Source organism: Heliconius melpomene, chromosome 10 (assembly GCF_056956725.1).
Source record: "Heliconius melpomene rosina isolate 202511_hmr_F chromosome 10, ASM5695672v1, whole genome shotgun sequence".
Lineage (NCBI taxonomy): Eukaryota > Metazoa > Arthropoda > Insecta > Lepidoptera > Nymphalidae > Heliconius > Heliconius melpomene.
This window is the reverse complement of record NC_140398.1, coordinates 9,004,080-9,023,786: the sequence shown is the minus strand read 5'-3', so window position 1 is coordinate 9,023,786 and position 19,707 is coordinate 9,004,080. Positions and strand designations below refer to the sequence as shown.

General features: G+C 30.5%; 3 protein-coding genes across 10 annotated transcripts in view; 2 read left to right on the top strand and 1 right to left on the bottom strand.

Moving 5' to 3' along the window:
• The window catches only part of Khc-73 (Kinesin heavy chain 73), an 85,018-nt gene extending 77,813 nt beyond the window's left edge, over positions 1–7,205 (bottom strand). For 6 of the 8 annotated variants that reach the window (XM_085190701.1, XM_085190703.1, XM_085190706.1 and 3 more), the window contains exons 1-2: positions 6,999–7,205; positions 4,479–4,566 (exon numbers count right to left, since the gene is read on the bottom strand). In XM_085190701.1, the coding sequence (XP_085046827.1) occupies positions 4,479–4,566; positions 6,999–7,053 (143 nt within the window). In that variant the 5' untranslated portion in view covers positions 7,054–7,205. The remainder of the gene's footprint in view (positions 1–4,478; positions 4,567–6,998) is intronic. The other 2 variants (XM_085190707.1, XM_085190709.1) reach the window with 1 other exon arrangement.
• A 417-nt stretch (positions 7,206–7,622) lies between these two features.
• On the top strand, positions 7,623–10,751 carry LOC146535471 (proteasome inhibitor PI31 subunit-like). The gene is made up of 7 exons (XM_085190697.1): positions 7,623–7,779; positions 7,911–8,084; positions 8,889–9,038; positions 9,165–9,351; positions 9,702–9,780; positions 10,066–10,212; positions 10,561–10,751. Exons 2-7 carry the CDS (start codon positions 7,941–7,943, stop codon positions 10,694–10,696), a joined length of 843 nt encoding a protein of 280 aa, XP_085046823.1. The 5' UTR covers positions 7,623–7,779; positions 7,911–7,940; the 3' UTR covers positions 10,697–10,751.
• Positions 10,752–11,290: 539 nt separating this feature from the next.
• The window catches only part of PRL-1 (protein-tyrosine phosphatase 4A family member PRL-1), an 18,825-nt gene continuing 10,408 nt past the window's right edge, over positions 11,291–19,707 (top strand). Inside the window, exon 1 of the mRNA XM_085190699.1 lies at positions 11,291–11,444. The gene's annotated coding sequence lies outside the window, so the exon portion shown is untranslated. The remainder of the gene's footprint in view (positions 11,445–19,707) is intronic.

The window sequence follows — 19,707 nt, the reverse complement described above, 5'->3', positions numbered from 1 at the left end:
TGTAGAAAAGTAACAGGATGCAATCATTATCTATGTAGCTTAGTTTACTGCGGCGCTCATTCCAACCCTCAGAAATGGTATAATTTAGTTTATATCCGGAACGGGAGCAGGATACAAAGGGAGTCTTAGGTATAATGAAACGTGAACCGACTAGCGCTAAAACATTTCCTTTGTAACACAAGTATTTGTAGCATCTATACAATCTCTCTGCAATCTTATTTTTCCGTTTATGTACGTATATGTACGTATGGTATGAGTCTTTACTAAATGAATAATCCTTTTATCTATACAGAAAGAACAGCAAATGCAAATTATAAATAAAACCGGCCATATGCGAGTCCAACTCGCGTACCAACTAAAGATACCGTACCATTATCTACAAAAAAAGGCGTTTGTTGTATAGGAGTTTCTTTAAATATTTAATTTATTCCGTTTTTAGTATTTGTTGCCACAGCAGTAACAAACATACACCATCTGAGGATATTTTAATTGCTAAAAATGAAAAAGGCATTATATTTGTAATGCTGTTTCCTTTTAAAAAATTGTAAGTATATTTTTGTTATTAAATTAATGAAATGTAATTACCATGAATATTATATCATATTATAATACATTGTATCCTTTTGATTATAAAAAAAAAAAAAAAAATATCTTTTTAATAAAATAAATATTTTTGAAAATATAAACCTTTCGTTTAGCATACTAAGGTTTATTAAAAAACTTTAATTGAGCAAATAATGTTAAATAAATTCATCATTTCAAAACGGATTTGCTCCAGATTTGCACAACATCTAGAGATTGCAGAAAAAAAACAAACGAGTGTATCAAATTAAGACATCTATAACAATTGTTACAGTTGGTTATCTTGTAACTGAAACACCGATAGCAATGTAAATCGATAAAAAAAGCAAAGGCACATTTAGGTCAATCAATAAGACACGACATAGCATGGCACGTTCAATCGCACGACACGCGACAAGACTTAGAAGTTTTAATCATTAATTTTATAAAGTAGGAGCTGAGCAGAGCACCACAGCCGAGGCGGATTCGTTTCCGTTTTATAAACACAGCTAAACTTATTTCCGAACCAATAACTCGAAGGCTGTTTTTTCCCCTATTACCATCGATTTATAACTAAAAATTTGGTTTGGTTTGGTCCACGGTTGTGGATTCGATTCATACTCGGAGGAATGAAATATTTAATATTTTAATTTCCCTCTGGTAACGAGACGCGCGGCGTTGAGTTTCTCTACTCAACACGCAATGCCTCAAGAATTCGACAGAAAGTGGGACGGAAGTGTCTTAACAAAGAACGGAGTGTCTTAACGCTACGTTTCCAGGTTCCCAGAGAGGATCTACAGAAGGAACCTGCGGAATATAGTGTGACCAGTAGCTTATGTTAATACAACTATATTTTTCATTATATTTGCATTTTGAATTGAATATAGCATATAATATAATAATTTTAAAAGAATTTCTACATAAAAAACGTTTTATTATTCGTGTAAAAAACGTTTACCTGGAGTATACATTTTAAAATAAAATTTAGTTCGTGCATTTTATAAAGAAAAAACGTAACAGAGAGGCGTTTCCCTTACCGCACTGGCAAGAAAAGTAATTTATTACGCGACACCGCAGCCTGGCAGTAGGTACGGCGGAAAACGGAATATTCAGTGAGCAAACTCCGCTCCAGCTCCGCAATAAAACCGCAGGTTATCCAACATTTAAAATAAACTCATTTTCTACTACTACTACTAGGCTTAGAGAATATATAATCAAAAAATGTAAGTTTCAGAAATTGCTTTTTAAAGGTTTCCGGAAAAGCTTTTTGCATTACTATTTTCTTTATAGAACTTTTATATACATATATATACACACACACAAATATATATTAAACTAGTGGACCCGAACGCGGCTACGCCCGCTTAAACTATACGAATATTTATTAAGTATATTTTTGAAATTATTTTCAATTTTCAATAGAGAGATGCGTTAAGCAAGCTCATTTTGGGTGACGGTTTCTAACAACAAACTTTGCAAATCGTTGCTTAGCAACGGTCGGTTGTTAATAACAACATGGCGGAATAAATTGCATGTCAAATTAATAAATATTTTAATATATTGGTATATATCGAAAATATTACAAATGTGAAAAAAAAAGTAACTTATGTTCATCCCGGGACCATCAAGTATCTTTATATGAGTATTTTATCACAATTAAATTAGCGGTTTGACCCTGATTGTGTAAAAGACAGATAGACAGACAGAGTTACTTTCGAGTTTATAATATAGGTATGGATTAACATCATAAATATTCTATTACTTAAAACTAAATTGAAATTTACAAAAGATTCTATATATAAAAAAAAAAATAATGACACGAAAATCTTTTTCAATAAACTATGACGTCATCGTTAACTGGAAATAACAATATAAAACAATGATTCCGTAATGCATTACGAGAATTATTACATTAGGATACAAGTTGTCTCCGCATTACGTTATTTGCACTTTTTGTGAACGCCGTTTTATTCTATATAAGTTTACATAAAGTATAATCCATGAGAACAGATGTTGTTAGGTACAATTACTTTTAGTTGGATCTTTTTACGGTCTTAGTTATTTATATTTTAGTGATTATATAAAAAAGTAAAAGCCTATAGTTTCAGATTAAGTGAATATTATATACGAGTATATAACACTACAACAGATTTACGTAACGTTATTGTATAGATTATACTTTATGCATTATCTACTGTGACGAATACATGAACACCTTACAACGCGCACTGTAAGAAACCCATTGGCATATACGTACATATTTACATAACTTTGCAAGCAGAATCTTTATATATATCACATTATATTAGCAGGAACTCTATCTAATGGAAATTTAATTTTTACGAGAGATACTTTTTATCTCTATGACAATAAATCATATTTATGTTTAGTAAACAATAGCCGGGTACCTCGTTACGGATGCGCATGCGCACTTCGCACGCGTCGCTTGCGTAAACCGCCGAGGCAAAGTGCTAATCAGAGCGTTTCGGCTATCTGAATAATTTTGAACACACAATTTTATTAAGAATCCGATTTCGTTGACCTTAAAATATTTTTGAACACTAATAATGTTAAAAAGTTTTTGTATTATCTTTAGTATAATTTACAAATCATTATGATGATGCTTACGATGTTTTAATGATCAATTTCTAAGCTATTTATGTAATAAGGAAAATATATTCATAATAGTATCTATTATTAGATGAAACATGCTTAACGTAAAAAGAAATTCGCTCTGGACATGAGCAGGTGAAAGACAGTTGTAGTCTCTACCTGGCCTTTGTAGAGGAGTTTAAATTAAACGTACAATATATTAAAAAAGGTTTGAGAAAGGGTAAAATTACCTTTTGTTTTGTAGTTAAAGCTACAAGCAATGAGGGTATTAGTTTGTATTATATGTCAAAATTTATATTCTAAAATTCTATTTCTTCAACTCGCTCTTAACTGTTTTTTTTTTCATTATACAATATTCAAGTCGAAATGCGTGCATTAAATTTAAAGATGACGAAAATTTTTTAAGAGTCAATTCCCTAGTGAATGAACCTTTTTTGTCTACCTTTCCTTAACATTAAATTTTACATTACTTCAATATATTTAATAATTATTACAGCATTTTATACGTTCTAATTGTGGATCTAATCAATGTTCGGTAAAGCCAGTTGTAGCCTTGTTTAAGCGCCTCTTCTTCCTACATTTTATTCATTGAACATTTTATCTAGGGCAAGGATACAATGAGGTCAGGTCCGTAATTGATCACAAGCTAAGTAATCACAGATAAATAAATAATTTTTTGCTCTACACAATGAGTAAACTTGTAACCAATGACTTATACCTCTAAACACTTTTTATCGTATCTAAGCTAAACGAGTATTTATAGTAAAATTTTCCTTATACTGTATTTGAAAATAGACATATCGATAGTAAAAGGCGTTTTTAATAAGCTTTTTTTCAAAGTTACGAAGGTACGATTAAAATTATTCTAGTTAGCAAGTATCCATAAAAACTAAGTTCAACGACTTGCGATTTCTAATCGAATAGTAAACGATGAATCTACGGTCTGGTTTTACAAGATTACAAGATTATGCAGATAAATCCTTGCAATTTGTTTATTTTAAATAAGTAATATTTAAGAGTACATATTTAAATTTAGAGAAAGTTATTTTCCAAAGTCTCCTTGTTCCGTGACCGTGACCATATAAGTTACTGTACAAGTTTATATAGATTTACTCTTAACGGTAATGAGTAGTAGGTGGTAGGTATCATTGTAGTTAAATTACTGAGCAATATAACAACAAATCACATTGATTTATCATTTTACAGGTTCTACCTTTAAATATTGATATGAACGGACGTATTGTAGTTAATACAACTCAAAATGTATCTTATTTATATATAGAATAATTTTTATTTAAGCATACCTTTCTTTATCATGGGTCGACTGCGGATATTGGAGGACGGTCTGTTGCCCTTCCATTTCCACCACACATTGTGTGCCTAATTCAAGTTCTGGAACAAAAATAAATTCATATAAGTAAATAATATATTAATTCATTAAGCGGCATCTGCAATAATATAAAAACTACAAACTATAAGTAAATATGTGTATCATTAATACATATATCCCCAAGACGTAGAAGGCATAATGAGTGAAAAAACCAGTTTTCACTGAGCGCGACATGTGTATGTCATTATGTTATTAACACGAACTCGCCAAACCCCGACAACATCGATGATGTAATTTACGAGTATAAAGAATATTTCCGTGAGTAGAAACTTCTATATTAGTAATTGAATAGAAGTACTTAATTTTTACCTATTATATACATTTAATAGGAAAGATTTCTAGGATATATATAATCTATGAATAATAATAATATTAAATGAATAATGACATGAGCCTGATAATGCGTTATTTTTATACCGCTTCACAAATAAACAAGCAAACGAGTAAAACATCGCGAAGTGAGTCAACGCGAGGTCGGTTTGCGTCCGCGATTCGAAAGAATCCGGTTTGATGTCAGGCTATTGTACTGACTTCGGCAAATGCATAACGGAACGCTTCTTATTACATTTAGCTCTATTTTTTAATACATGTATAGAAGTAATTTCTTAGCAATACAAGGATTAACCACACTCATTACATTGCAAGAACAGGAACTTGGAACAGTGCTTGGGATTATAACTTAAGTATAGGCTTAAAGGGCCCTTTAAAATGAGCAATCTGTACCCAACCATTAAAGAAACGAATCTACTAGTCACGCTTGAAGTAAATTATAGAAATGATCTGTGATAAATGAGTTCTATACAAGCCTTTAAGCAAACTATGGAAAGATTTTGCTAGCTCCTTTTTTTTACTGCACATATTATAACTCTTAACCTTTTCCTAGTAATTGATTAATTAAAAAGAGCAATGTAAGAGTTATTATGATAATGAGAGATGAATTGTTAGTGTAAACTAAGTACAAATGTCTTTATGATATCTTTACCGACTACAGTGTGTATTGGTTAAGTTATCAGTGCTCAACTTGCGCATTAGGAACACTATAATCAAAGAACAAAACTAAATAGGGTGTGTCAAAAATAATAATAATATTTTTTTTCTATTATTTAATTATTGACAAAAATAATAAGATGATTAATATATACCTACTTTGCATGACACAATTTTTTTTAGCTTCATGCTGTATGGGTAGGTAGGCATAGGATACCTGGGAACATAATGTTAAGACACTCTGTTTCTGTTATGATGCCTTTGCTTCCACTGAATTATGGAGGTGTTGTGTGTCTCAACACAGTACCTAGTTTACCTAGGTAAACACAGGTAGGTTACACACGCATTACCTAGTTACCAGAATGAGGAAATAAAAATATTAAATATTTAATTTCCACAAGTAATAATATAACCATGCCATGTAGCGCTTACAGTCACACTCTTGTGCCCCTGCACAAAAAATTTCAATATGATGTTAAAATAAAAAAATTATATAATGAATAACTTTTTCATGATATTGAACAGATTTTCTAGAGCTGACTAGATTAACATTTTAGGAAACACACAGTTTCAGTGATAATGAAAATGTAGTAAACATAGTTAATTTATTTTCCTTATTATATTATAACTGATAAAGTGTCATAAGTGCAATAATGTAATGAAAAGATTTTATCTATGTATATTTATTTCTTTTATAATATCTCATATATTAAATATTATATTTCAAGTTATGAAAACTTCATTTGATATTTAAATATGGTTGGTTTGATCAAAATACAGTTAACAGCAATAAACTATCACACCTGCTGGGCCAAATATGTGCACCTTTTTAGCAATTAAAACATTACTATGTCACTATGCTATAAAGGAAATGAGATAATAACCTAGATATTTACTTATTACAATAGCACCTGTTTGTTTAATTAATTAGATGTACAAAAAATTGAAAATATATAAAAAAATATCTGTTAAATTTATTTTCAATCCAGTGTATCATAACACTTCAGAATTGTTAAGTGTTTAATTTGACCTGTTTCTTGGCATATTTGTTATAATTATGTTAGTTTGTATGCAAATTTACATTGCACAATTTATTAAAAATATATATGTAGCAATAAATTAAGAAACGAATACGTATTTTTATTGTCTTATATCGCTTTGATCGAAACTTTATTGTGTTTACCATTAACACTTTAAATATTTGTGTTTTCTAAGAACAAAAAAAACACTTGAGTATATGTTTTTTTACTGACGTTATTTTATTTTTTAAGTAATATGTTGTATTGATTTTATAAGGATTATCGAATTATTTATATTGCCGTGAGTACGTTTACTGAATAATCATTTTTATCAGAAACCCGTTCAGTACGTCGATAATCTCAAGCATACGTAGTCACCTGTAAGATTGCAAATTTCTTTATTTATTACCAGTATGAAACCAGCTTACCTCGCCTGTTAAAAGGACGAACCCGAACAGCTACCTTAATCTTATCCGAGGCCATATTCACAATCAAATTACACAAATATATTTAAAACACAACACTTTTCACTATTAAGTCTAATAGATTATTGCACATATTCACCCATATTCTAAAACAACAAAATTCATTATTTCACGTTATATTCACGACGATCCTGAGATGACACTGCCCGCCATATTGTTTTTACAAGACCATAGTGCTTGACTCTGCAAGTGTTACCAAAAATATCAGGAACATTTATGTAATATAAATTTGTTCTTAAATAAATAAAAAATTTAAACATTATTAAAGCTTTAAGTAAATTATTCTACTTGTTCGACTATAAAAAAAAATATATACTAGGAATTTATCAACTTTTCATAACACTCACGATTCAAATGCTTTGCCAATTTATTTTCATACAAGATGGAACTTTAAAAGAATATATAACCTGATATTCATCTTTTATTATTTGTTTTTTTACATATCTATTATAAGAAGCCTTGTTATTTGTTCAATTCTTAGTTTTTACTAAAAAACTAAAAAAGTTAGGTTTTTTATCAAGTCTAGAAGCATGACATGACTTTTTTGAAAATGACAAGCTACAGATTTGACAGTTATTTAATTGCCATTTGTCAGCTGTATGATTTGACAACTTGACATATGACATGACTTATGACAATCGTTATTTGTAACTATACTTTTCCTTGTAAATATTTATTAAATAACTCAAGAATTCATTCATTTAAAGGCGATTGTTAATATTAGGTAGGTACTCACATTATTCTGTTAATGTAATATAATATGAATTAAAAATGTATTCAGTAGTGTAATTACAATCCACCAACTGGAAAAATAAAAACAATAATTAAGTTCAATAATTATTTTTATTGTTGCAGAGCGTGAAACTAATTTACACACTTGTAAATATGGCTACAGATCCCTTATTTGGATGGGACCTAACTTTTAAAACTATAGAAAAGGATATCAGGCAAAAATCTGATATTATTGTATCATTTATTCATTGGAATTTAACAAAACGGGGTTTTAGGAATATCGGAGTTGGAGATGAGGTATTATTATAAATAACATAAACTATGCTTCTACTTTTTAATATATCTTTAAAGGTCAAATATTAATTATCTATTTAAATCCTTAGTTCTTTATTAGTGTATTCTACATATCTTCCTATTTCAATATTATCTAATATAACATCTTTGTGTAAAATTTCATGAATCTAGTGATTTGAATTAAATTAGCACAATGATTCATAATATCAGACCGACACATCTTATGTAAAATCAAACATTATTAATTTAATATGTACATTACTGGTTGAGGCCATCATAATGCAGTGGTACAATAACTGTAAATGTGATGGTTGTTGGTTGATGGATTCACCACTTGTGTGAATAAATTATATTTATTTTTCTGCTTTGTCACTCAATACAAATTGTCTCAAATTTGGAAAACCAGTAGAAACCAGAAATGAAGCGTCAAGTGTCACAAAGTTCATTCGACCCAACTCAAGTTGCAGCCAATTTAATAAATCAGTTATTTTACAGCAACTTAGTTGAATAAAGTACTTCATATTGAAATAGGTTTTCTTAGTTATTTATGGACTGATTGAGATAAAACAAACACACTTAATGTAAAAAATAAGAAAGAAACAAGCCAAAATACAACAGTGAAAACTGCATTTAATTTGGTTAAGCTATTTTTGAGATAGAAATTTAGAATAGACATTGTTTTGGGTATTTAATAATTTAATTTATAAACACTGCCAATAATATTTTTTCTTATATATCTTTCTTGTACCGATACAGATATATGACAAATGCATTTGTGAAGTTTACTTACTTTTTTTTTTATTTCAGAGAAGTTTTTCTGGAGATGAATCTAAAAGTGAACTATTGCCTTCTGGTTGGAATGAAAGTGAAAAATATACTTTACGATATGTATTAGAGGACAAACTGTATATATTGCATGGTGTTACATCTGATGGAACCTTGATAATGAATCTTATGGTGAATTTCAAACACACATAGCTATAAAAAAATTGTCTAAACTTGAATAATATAACTATAGAATACCTTTAATTTATGTAATTAGAGTTATAACAGTAAGACTGGTCTATAACAATATTTTTGTAGAGATCTGAAGACTTGGCAGTATCCAATATTGCAGTAAACATTGAAGATACAGTTTGTGAAACAAATGGCTCCATTGAAAAAATGTTACCAAACTATAAAGATTTCATGTACCATGTTAAGAGGGACTTAATAGATTCTGTTACTGACAAACCCACAAGTTCTGCCCAGACCCAAACTCAACATAGGTGTAAGTAGAAACATGAGAAAAAAGTTGTGACTAAGTAGTGGCAAAAGTGTGTGACTTAACACAATGGCTATGACTGTGGCTTTGATTCCCACTCAGGAAATTAATTATTATTATTTATGAAATTAATTATTAATATTTTAATTTTTTCACTCTGGTGACAAGGCAAAGGGCGGAATTCACCTCGAGAATTCGGCTGGTGGGCGGGAATTATAATAAATTAAATATTTAAAATCAGACAGTGTCCCACTGAGTCACAATGGCCACTACTTTTAAAGAAAATCTATTTCTAGAAAATGTGAGAATCAATATAATACAAAAAAATATAATCTATGAACTAAATTTATTCTTAGCTAATACCAATGAAAGTGATGAAGGATTGAGAATTTCAAGACCGAGGCCTGAAGTTGTGCCTGAGAATCGTAATTTATGGTTGGTATTTATTATTTTCCCATAGTTGGATGTACTTTTATAATACCAATAATTGTTTCCAAATTCATAATTTATTTTTATTTTGAACGAAATATAATGAATTGAACATTGAAAACAATGCTTGTAAGCCGAATACCCATGCACAGTTAAATTTATGAATATTGCAACATAAAGGATATAAAGGGAACAAAGTCCACATCTTATTTGTGTAATGGATGCATATGCCATGAAAATAAAAATTATAGTTATTTTAATTATAAAAAAAATGTTTTAAAAATTTTACAGGGAACAGCCTCCTCCAAATCTTCGAAATATTGGTCGTTCAGATCTAGACCCATTTGCACCACCGGGAGGTGGTATGCTGTTTAACCCATTCCAACCTGGTAGAGACATCGAGAACCCTGGATTGGGCATTCCTGGGGGTTTGCCAAGGTTTGGAAAATATTGAGAAGCTTAAAATTAGTTTTTACAAGCTTTTGCTTAATTTGTAATGTTTGTAAGTTTGTTTGAATGGAATTTTGCAACTCAATTTTGAATAGAATTTTGCGTAGATAAAGAAATAAATTAAATAATAACATGGTAGTGGGCCTCAATATATTATTTTTAGTAGATCTTGGTAAGTGTAATAATTAAAAACGGCAATAAATGTCGTTTTTATATATTTTGTTATTTTTTTGCATAATATATTTAAAAGGATTAAATTTCAAAGTTTGAGCAATTAATTTTTAGAAATTAATGAATCTGTTACTATTACTAAACAATACTTTACAACTATTACAGAGGAACAGTGCCACCCGGAGCTCGTTTTGATCCATTTGGTCCACCTGGTGTAGGACCTTTCCCAGGTCGTCGCCCTCCACCTCCGGACGCTGATCACTTTCCACCACCTGGCTTCAATGATAATATGTTTCTATAACAATGCCATTAAAAAATAATATGCAATGATTAATAAATAAATCATTTATAATTATTGTGGACATTTTTTTTTATAATTTTAACAAAAGATAAGCTCTATACAAAAAATTAAATCAGCTTCATGCTGTATCCCGCACACAGCAGCGTAGGCTGAGGTAGGTAGGGAACCCTTTTTAAAAAATTAAATCCAGACTCTTAAAAATATTTCATTGAACATGTATTGCGTTGTTTTTAAGTTCAAGGGGGCAAAGCCGCCCAGGTCGCCTTGTTAGAAATATAATTAAATCACATTGGACGGTCATATTTCGGTATCTGTTTCATGTTATTATGTTTGATTAATCCACTTTCATCCATTAATTTAATCCATTTTTAGATGAACTTTGATAAAATTCATGTCTTCCTAACATTTCAATTTTATTCAAATCTTTTGTTCTTATTTAACAAAATTATTAAGATAAAAAATATATATATTTATAACATTTTATATATTCCATAACATTTTTATTTTGTTAAGAGAATATATTACATTTATTACACAAACAATTAATAAATGGTAAGCGATGGAAGGAAATAGTATGAAATTCATTTCAACTACTAGCAACTCTACACAGTTTCTTCATTGGCAACATCGAATATCAGTATCACAATTTTTTCTGTGCAGTGCACACGTTTCCCGCGTGTGTGGTGAATTTATTAGCTGTTCACGGCTGAATCCGTTCAAGTTTTATTCAATGTGTATGGCTGTGGAGGTAAGTGGTTTAAAAAAAAATATGAGAAAAAATCTCATTTTATGTTCATATAACCCATTTACGGAGGTCACGTCCTCCCTGACTGAGGACGTCATAGTATAGGCGTCGTGTTATAATTATCATTTTTCTTTAAATGTTAACGAAGGTGGAGTTTTCCACAGATATCTATTTATTATTATTATACTGTACATTATTTTATGCACGCATTTTGACGGTATTCGTCAAAATCCACAATTATGTATAAATTGCTCTTAAGACAAATTTCGAAATTACATTAATCGCCTTATTATTACATAAATCTATAGATTAGCCACAACAATTTATTTATGAATATGCGTTTTCTATATTTTCACAATTTCTGACAATACTTATTGAAACAAATCAAATCAACAGCAGCACAATGTATTTTAAATTATTAGACACATAACCTAACTATTATTATATTCTTGTGTAATTACTAAATACCCTCATGGAATTTATATTTTTGCCAAGTCATGCTATCCCTTTATAGAGTTGAAGTTAATTTCTTTTATGAACTTCTAACTAAATAGAATATAAACATTTTTTTACTTGTTACATTCTAATAGATACATAATATCAATTACAATTTGTTACATAATATCCTTTTGTAATATATTATGGAAACTGCCTTTCATATATTCTTATAATAATTATACACAAATATACACTTAACACTCACTGACAATTTCAAAATGGAAAATGAGTTGTTCAGTTCATCATTTTTATTACCACTTCTTTGATGCTATAACTTTAAAATTGTATTATCTACAAATTCTTAAGAGTAGCCCACAAGCAGGTAGTTGCCCCAAGCCTTATAAAGGGCCTTGCCTCACTACCTGCAACAAAAAGGTTCAGTTTTCTGAAGTTTTTTTATTGCCTATGGCATATTTTTGTTGTCACATTTTGGTTATTCTAGAACAGATGTCTTTGTATGACAAAAAAGGCTACACTTTGTCAATACAATATGTAAGCATTTACTGTTCTAAATACATATGATACAGTAAACATAACAGTGTTTTGCTACATAAAATCACTTTATACATACAAACTAATACTTTATACATACATAATACAGAATGTGTACAGAGTTTTCTTAAATTTTACAAAAAATATATATTTACTTTAAATATATAACATAAATTTAACATACATTTTCCTGTGACTACAATATTTATTGATTGTTTATGAGAGCCTAAGAAAATAGCCTAAGATAATAAGAATCCCTTCTAAAGTCAATTTTAGTCTCCTTTCTTTGCCTTGACCTTATTGGTTTTCTGGTTGATTGTCTTTGACTTTTGGTGTTAATGACACCAAATTCTTGTTATAATATTGACATTCATACCATGACAGGATTATAATATTTTACATTGAATTAAAGATGTCAAGTAATACAAATTAGGACCAAAATCTAGTGTAATGTTATTCTAGAAATGAGATTATTCAATTTGTAATGAAGTAGTATTGACGTCAAACTGAATTAGACATACCTTTTCTGTAGCTTATACGTATTTTGCTAACCAAAGCGAGGTAAATAAGTTACGTAATGTCGTTATTGCATTATAATGGCAACTCCTTAGAATTGAACGTATCTCCAAGCGGCGCCGATAAATAAACGATTTTATTATTCTTAAAGCATTTGTAGGTATGTTTAAAACAAAAATATAATATTAATAGATTAGGGTAAAGAACGTTGACCCGACCTTGGTAAGCGTGTTGACCCGGCGCATACGTCGATGCTGCTCCGATAGTAAGATCTCTACAGATTTCAAATTATTTCCTTTAAAAAAATAGTAAGTACTTGTACAACAACGCAAGGAAATCGCTATATTCTGTATTATTGTTGGTAGATGAAATGGCTCAACGAGTCATTTAGCTTTTATTATGTTAGTAGCCAGCCTAATTGGGCTTGGCGAACATTATAGCGTCATCAGCATTAAAATATCGCGCTGGCATAGAAACAACTAACATACTCTAGGAAAAGCAATTTGAATGATATATTGAGATCTGTGTTCTAATTAAGGAAATTGGTACATATATAAGTAATTCCCGTTCCAGAAACGTTTTACTTCAAATATGTAGTTATAAATTCCGAATCGATAAATATTTTTTATGTAGTAGGTAATTCTATAAGTTCTGTAAAAATATAATTATTTAATACAATCATTCATATATTTATCATAATTTTATCAATATGTACCTACTTGATAAAATTGTCCACGACAAGATTTTATAAGTGAAAAATAAAGTATTTCATTAGATCTATTCATTATACCACTTTATTTTATACGGGATAACTAATAATTTCAGTATTATTTAAATTAGTAAATAAATTAATGAAGACTTGTGATCCACCGAACCTGTAGTTTTATTAAAGAAATTCACACATACATACGTAACCCTCCCGTCGCGTCGCTGTGCCGCCTATTAGAAGAGGGAGGGCCAGTCGACTGGTTATGTACACCGGTCTATACCGCAGTCCGCAAGGACTCTAGGGTCGTTGTACGCAGTTCCCGAATGGCGGGTTTTCGAACCTAAGGGCGACGCTCTCTCTACGTCTTTTCTTCACGACACACCAGGCATGATTGATGAGCTCCCTAGCTTTTATACTGTCAATGAATGCCTACGTAAGCGAAATATGAAAGATTCTCTAACGATGTGACATAGCTTTATAAGGCATCATTTGTATTTAACTATATCTATTTGAATCGTTAATCGTTCCATGTATAGATAGATATGTTTTCTAATAATACCTCGTTCCTAATTTATTATCTTAAAAACTTCCTGTTTTCTTTTCTATAGCATTCTGTAGTAAAATTTTCCGTTTATTTGATAGTTTTATCCCCTTCGTTTACCTTTGCTATAGAATAAATTTCTGAAATCCACATAGTCAAATTACCTTTTTAAATCTGAAATAACTTTTTATATTTGCTTAATACTAACTTTTGTTTTACGGCCAAATTTAAAATATCAAATACAACAGCTATAATCAATTCTCATATCACCACAATTTTATATTTCACATACATTAAAAATATTCATCAAAAGGGGAACAAGTCTCAGTCACAACTTCATTTATACTAGGTCGATTATTATTTAAATGTCAAGTGCACGGAAAGGTGAAGTTTTTTATTGTAGATCTAAAATTAATATGAGTAAACAAAATTTTATATTTTACGTACAGATTTCGTAAAGTAAGTGTATTAAACAGGTATGTATGTTAAAAACTTCTTTATCATAATTTTGAAGAAGATGAAGAGATTAGATATAATTCCATTAGATAATTCAGTTATTTGGTCCGGAAATTGCAATGAACGATAATCAGAAAAATATTGTGAAATCTTAGCTCTGCTGTTTCTTTTGTCTATTTTTTCTTGTTCATTCTTTGTATTCTTTATAATTTTTATATTTTAATTTACACTAAATATGTTGGATTTGATATAATTTGTCACAATATTTTCTAGAGTTATGATATTAATACTGTTATTTGTTATCAGTCACACTCACACATGCAAAATTAATTTCTTTTCATGTAGGTCTTCTTTTTATTGCGCATTATGATGCAATATACAAGTCTTATGTGTAACTCCGCTATATTAGGTTTTAATATATATTTTTTTCTTTCTATGGGCGACGTACAAAGTGGTGAAAACAGAATATGCGTTTAATTTTTGATCGACATATTAAATTGCTTTAGCAATAGAAGAATGATCGCGAAATAAATAGAATCTATAAATAAAAGTATTTATTTCATATTTGGTATTATAATGAGAACAATAGCGTTTGCCAATGATATATTATTATTATTATCATCGTATAACTACAGTATTTGTGTAAACGTAGATCTATAGTCGCTAAATGCATTTTGCCCTTTTCACAGAATAAATGAATAAATTTACAGTTTGTAAATGTCAAGATGTGCAATTTTGATTTAGAAATTGAGCGAGCTAAACTTGTCTGCATTCGGGTCACTGAGCCAGGTCACGACTCGCGCCGGGAGTCGCTTGCCACGGTCAGGACACGTTAATGATTTTGCTTTGCTAAAACGCCTTAACCAACCTCGTATTGATCCTTCGAACGCTATAAATACTTAAGGTCAACGCTTATTATTTATAGTACACTGATTTCCAGACATTTTTTTAAAGAAAATAATCTTTACCCGTTAAAACTTTATCCGTTTTATTGGTAAAGTTTAATTATGCTAAACTTAAATAAATCATTTAATTGAATTATTATTTCTTAATATCTTCATTTCATTGCTTTGGCACCAAAGCAAAAACCCGGCGTTGATTTTCGCCACTCAACTCGCAATGCCTCGAATAATTCGACTGATAGTGGGAAACGAAGTGACTTAACACTATGTTTCCTCCGTCTGCCTACCCTGCTGTATGCGGGTTACAAAGTGAAGCTCGTTAAATAATTGATCATCACCGTACAAGTTTAAATATTTCGTTGTTCTTATTTCAATTTTTTTTTCTACCTTTTACCATAATTTAATGAGTGCTTATAAAAATGTAGACTAATCTGCCAGCAATACTTGTGTGAGTTTGTTAAAATATTTTATCTACCTATCTTCAGTCTGTTTTGGGGTTTGACGTCACAGTTAACCGTTTTGTCCCGGCTGAACTTTATCTGTGTCATTTACGTGTTTCGTAAGTGGGCGTTCGTCTAGTCTGATGGTATCTGTTTCATTAACGATAGGATTATAGCAGCAAATCAAATATTTTCATTACATTTAAGTATTATATATTAAAATTAGAATAATGAATTTGTACTAAATGATAATATTTAAAATTAATTATTAAACAAAATGTAATTAGATTGTTCATAATATTTATATCAATTCATCATATCGACACGGTATCGATCAAATGATCTTTAATGCAGTGTGTTTGCGGTAATTTTTATGACGTATAATTTATTAAATGCGCAGTTAATTTGTGCAATTAGACAATCAAATATATATGTTTCTGAGGCCAGTCGTGGCAAAGTGTGACTGTAAACGCGGCTGATTGTGGGTTCGATCCCCTCTCCAGAAAATTAAAATAAATAAAAGTAATTAAATAATTAAAGCAAAAAATTATGTTCACCAGTTTACACAAAGCTGGTGAACACTTGTCAACAAATGTTATACTGAAAAGTAAATTGTCGGAACACGACCCAATTTGGGAAGATGCTTCAAATGAAAGGTCATTCTTTATTTATCTGTTCTGACATTGCGCCAACGTAGCTATTTTTAGCATCGTATCTCCAGAAGGTCGCGGATCCTACCTATTCTATAGGGTAGGAACAGGCGGGAGTACGAGGCGCAGGCGGAGTCGATGACCGAGTATTGATCCCAACGAAGTGGGTCGCGACCCGTTTCCCGTTGCAATACAAACGGGTAGGGCTGCACCGCTTCTCCCGTCAGACAACTTTATACATAAATAGATGTAAATACAATGTAAAACCGCTATAGACCTATACCACCTATATCAGTACCAGTATATATTTTTCTTAATTTCAAGACTAGTGAGTTAAAAATTAATATACCATAATATTTTATGTAGATGCGTTTAATTTAAATTTAGCTTGTAAAATTTCCTTATCGTTGTCACTAAATTCAGCTGTATATTCTTATTATTCGTATAAGTTTAGGTCACGTAAATGCGCGATAACTCGTAACCGGTACGAAATTATTGCCTGATACGAAGCATATTCCCAAACTTTATTGAGTTTGTCTATATGTATTTGTATAGTAGGGGGTGTCTAACTACATATCTACTTGTTTCGTTGCTAGGTGATTCTATTTAATTTCTTGTTTAACTAGTAGTAATCTGTATTTAGATCCTGTCCGTCCATCAATATTCATGTAGTTTAGTCGCATCGCCTACGCAGTGATGCGTATGCGTATTGTGGGTGTTCTCGATAGATTTACATTGGCTTTGTGAAAGTTGATTTGCACCAGCCCCCCTCCAGCCGACACTGCTGCACAAAGAGCTCAGGTTACATTCACTTTCCATTGACGGAATGTTCACCCTTGGTGGCTTAGAAAAATTTAAGGATTTATATTGTTGTCACAGCTACATAGTATATTGTACTGTATGATATGACAAACATATTCTATTATATCATTAAAAAAATATTTTATTGAAAATTGTGATAAGCCTTTATATAAATTTTAGTGCTATCATTGGAATATTCTCGATACTGTCTATCATATCTTGCTTATCCTTTTATCATTTAGAGATTTTAACTTTACCAAGGAATTGTCGTGAATTTTTGAAATTGTTTTTAATATATATTTATTGGTGTTTCTTGGAAGTATTAATTGAAGAGCCGACCTTCGGGCTTTGTTATTGGAGCAACGTGATTGCGGTTGTGGCAGTCCTATTTATATACCGTTTTGCGACTCGGCTTATATTCCTGGCTTGATTACTAAGATTTCCAATTCAAGTTACACGATTTCTTTGAAATTTCTTTGTATTAGTTGTTAAAGGATCATCTGCATTAAACAGTAAGTATAGTATACTTTATTGTCATTATATTCAACATTACATAATTCAAAGTTGACTAATCAACGAAAACCTAAGTTTTTGTAGTACAATCCAATAGTTTTTATTTGAAATATACCTGCACGTTTGTCGTGGGAGTAATATAGCTGAACAACAATAGCTAGCAATTGTTTGTTGAAGAAGGATTGCACGTTGTAGGCAGCCACGTGAACTGCTCACGTGGTCGAATATGAAATAGGCAAATTTAGACGGAAATGCCAAGAACACTTCCATTGGTGATTAAATTAACACGAAGATTGAAAATATTAACTAAAGTAGCAATTACTGTGTTACTTGAACCTAACATAAAATAAACGAACAAATTAAAATAGCATCAATTATTTGTATGATTTTACTAAAGTTTTAGATATAGAAAGTTATTCGAAAGTGGAGGTTGATGTGCAATAAGCATGCAAATTTAATACAAAACCAAAATAATCATTTTAGTTTGACTATAATAAATGACATATTTTAAATGTATCTATTAATTTTATAATAAATTACCTTGTTGCAGTTTCTCTATATTATTTAAACTTATTACAAATAAAAATATATATACACACATTGTGAAATGTTATAATATATTTGTGTTTATAATTTCATACACAATTAGATAACAATCTATACTATCTATACTTCTATACTAATATAATAAAGCGGAAGAGTTTGTTTGTTTGTTTGTTTGAACGCTAAGATCTCTGGATCTACTGGTTCGATTTACTTTGTTTTTGTTTTGTATGAAAGCTGCATTCTTCAGAAGTGATATAGGCTATATAATATTACATTACACATATATACTAATAAATTAAAATACTTTCTAATTTGACATGCAATTTATTCTGCCATGTTAATAACAACCGTCGTTGCTAAGCACCGGTTTGCAAAGTTTCTTTGTTGTTTTAAGAAAACGTCACCCAAAATGAACTTATATTTTGATATTCATCCTTATAAAAATAAATATATTATATAATATTTAATAAATATTCTTATAGTTCAAGCAGGCGTAGCCGCGTCCGGGTCCACTAGTATTAAGATATAACACGTCAAAACGTGAACAAACCACGTGCCGCAGTTAGTGAGTGTCTGTATGTACACGGGTGGTTCTGAGGTTAATTCCCAGTCAAGGGAAAGAAACTTTCTAGTATATATTCTAACTAAAATATATTATGGGACCGTCATGGTGCAATGGGACAGCTTTTGTGGATTCGATTCTCACTTGTTCTGGTGTGAAAACAACGCGGCATCGTGTTCGCCAGTCGACACACAGTATCGAAAAATGGGAAACGGTGTGTTTTAACATCAGATCCATGGAGACCTAAGTAGTGGTCTATATTCGGGATACATCGTAAAGCTAAAAAATATAAAAATAATTTCGTTTACCTCCGGCTTTCAAACAAATCTGTTGCTGATTTGTGTCGAGTCGTCTGATACGAATCCTCTCTCGTTTACACAGCGACAAGAAAAAAAAGAGAGAAATGGAGTTATTAGTGAAATAAAATATAAAATACATTATTTCAACTTAACATGTTAAGATATTTTAAGTCTAGGTCTGGTAACGAAGTGAAGCCTACCCTGCTGTATGCGATGCTGTATGATATAGCGTGAACCTTAAAAAGAAACAGATACAATATTACCTCTTGATGTTATTTGTTTACAGCGTAGGGTAGGTAAGTAGACTCTATAAGTTCACACGTCCTCAACAATAATAAGTT

Excerpts from the sequence above, each read along its gene's own strand:
- LOC146535471 (XM_085190697.1), top strand. The coding sequence starts at position 7,941 with ATGGCTACAGATCCCTTATTTGGATGGGACCTAACTTTTAAAACTATA. Across the intron at positions 9,039-9,164 it reads CCTTGATAATGAATCTTATG|AGATCTGAAGACTTGGCAGT; the intron begins GTGAATTTCAAA and ends ATATTTTTGTAG. Across the intron at positions 10,213-10,560 it reads ATTCCTGGGGGTTTGCCAAG|AGGAACAGTGCCACCCGGAG; the intron begins GTTTGGAAAATA and ends CAACTATTACAG.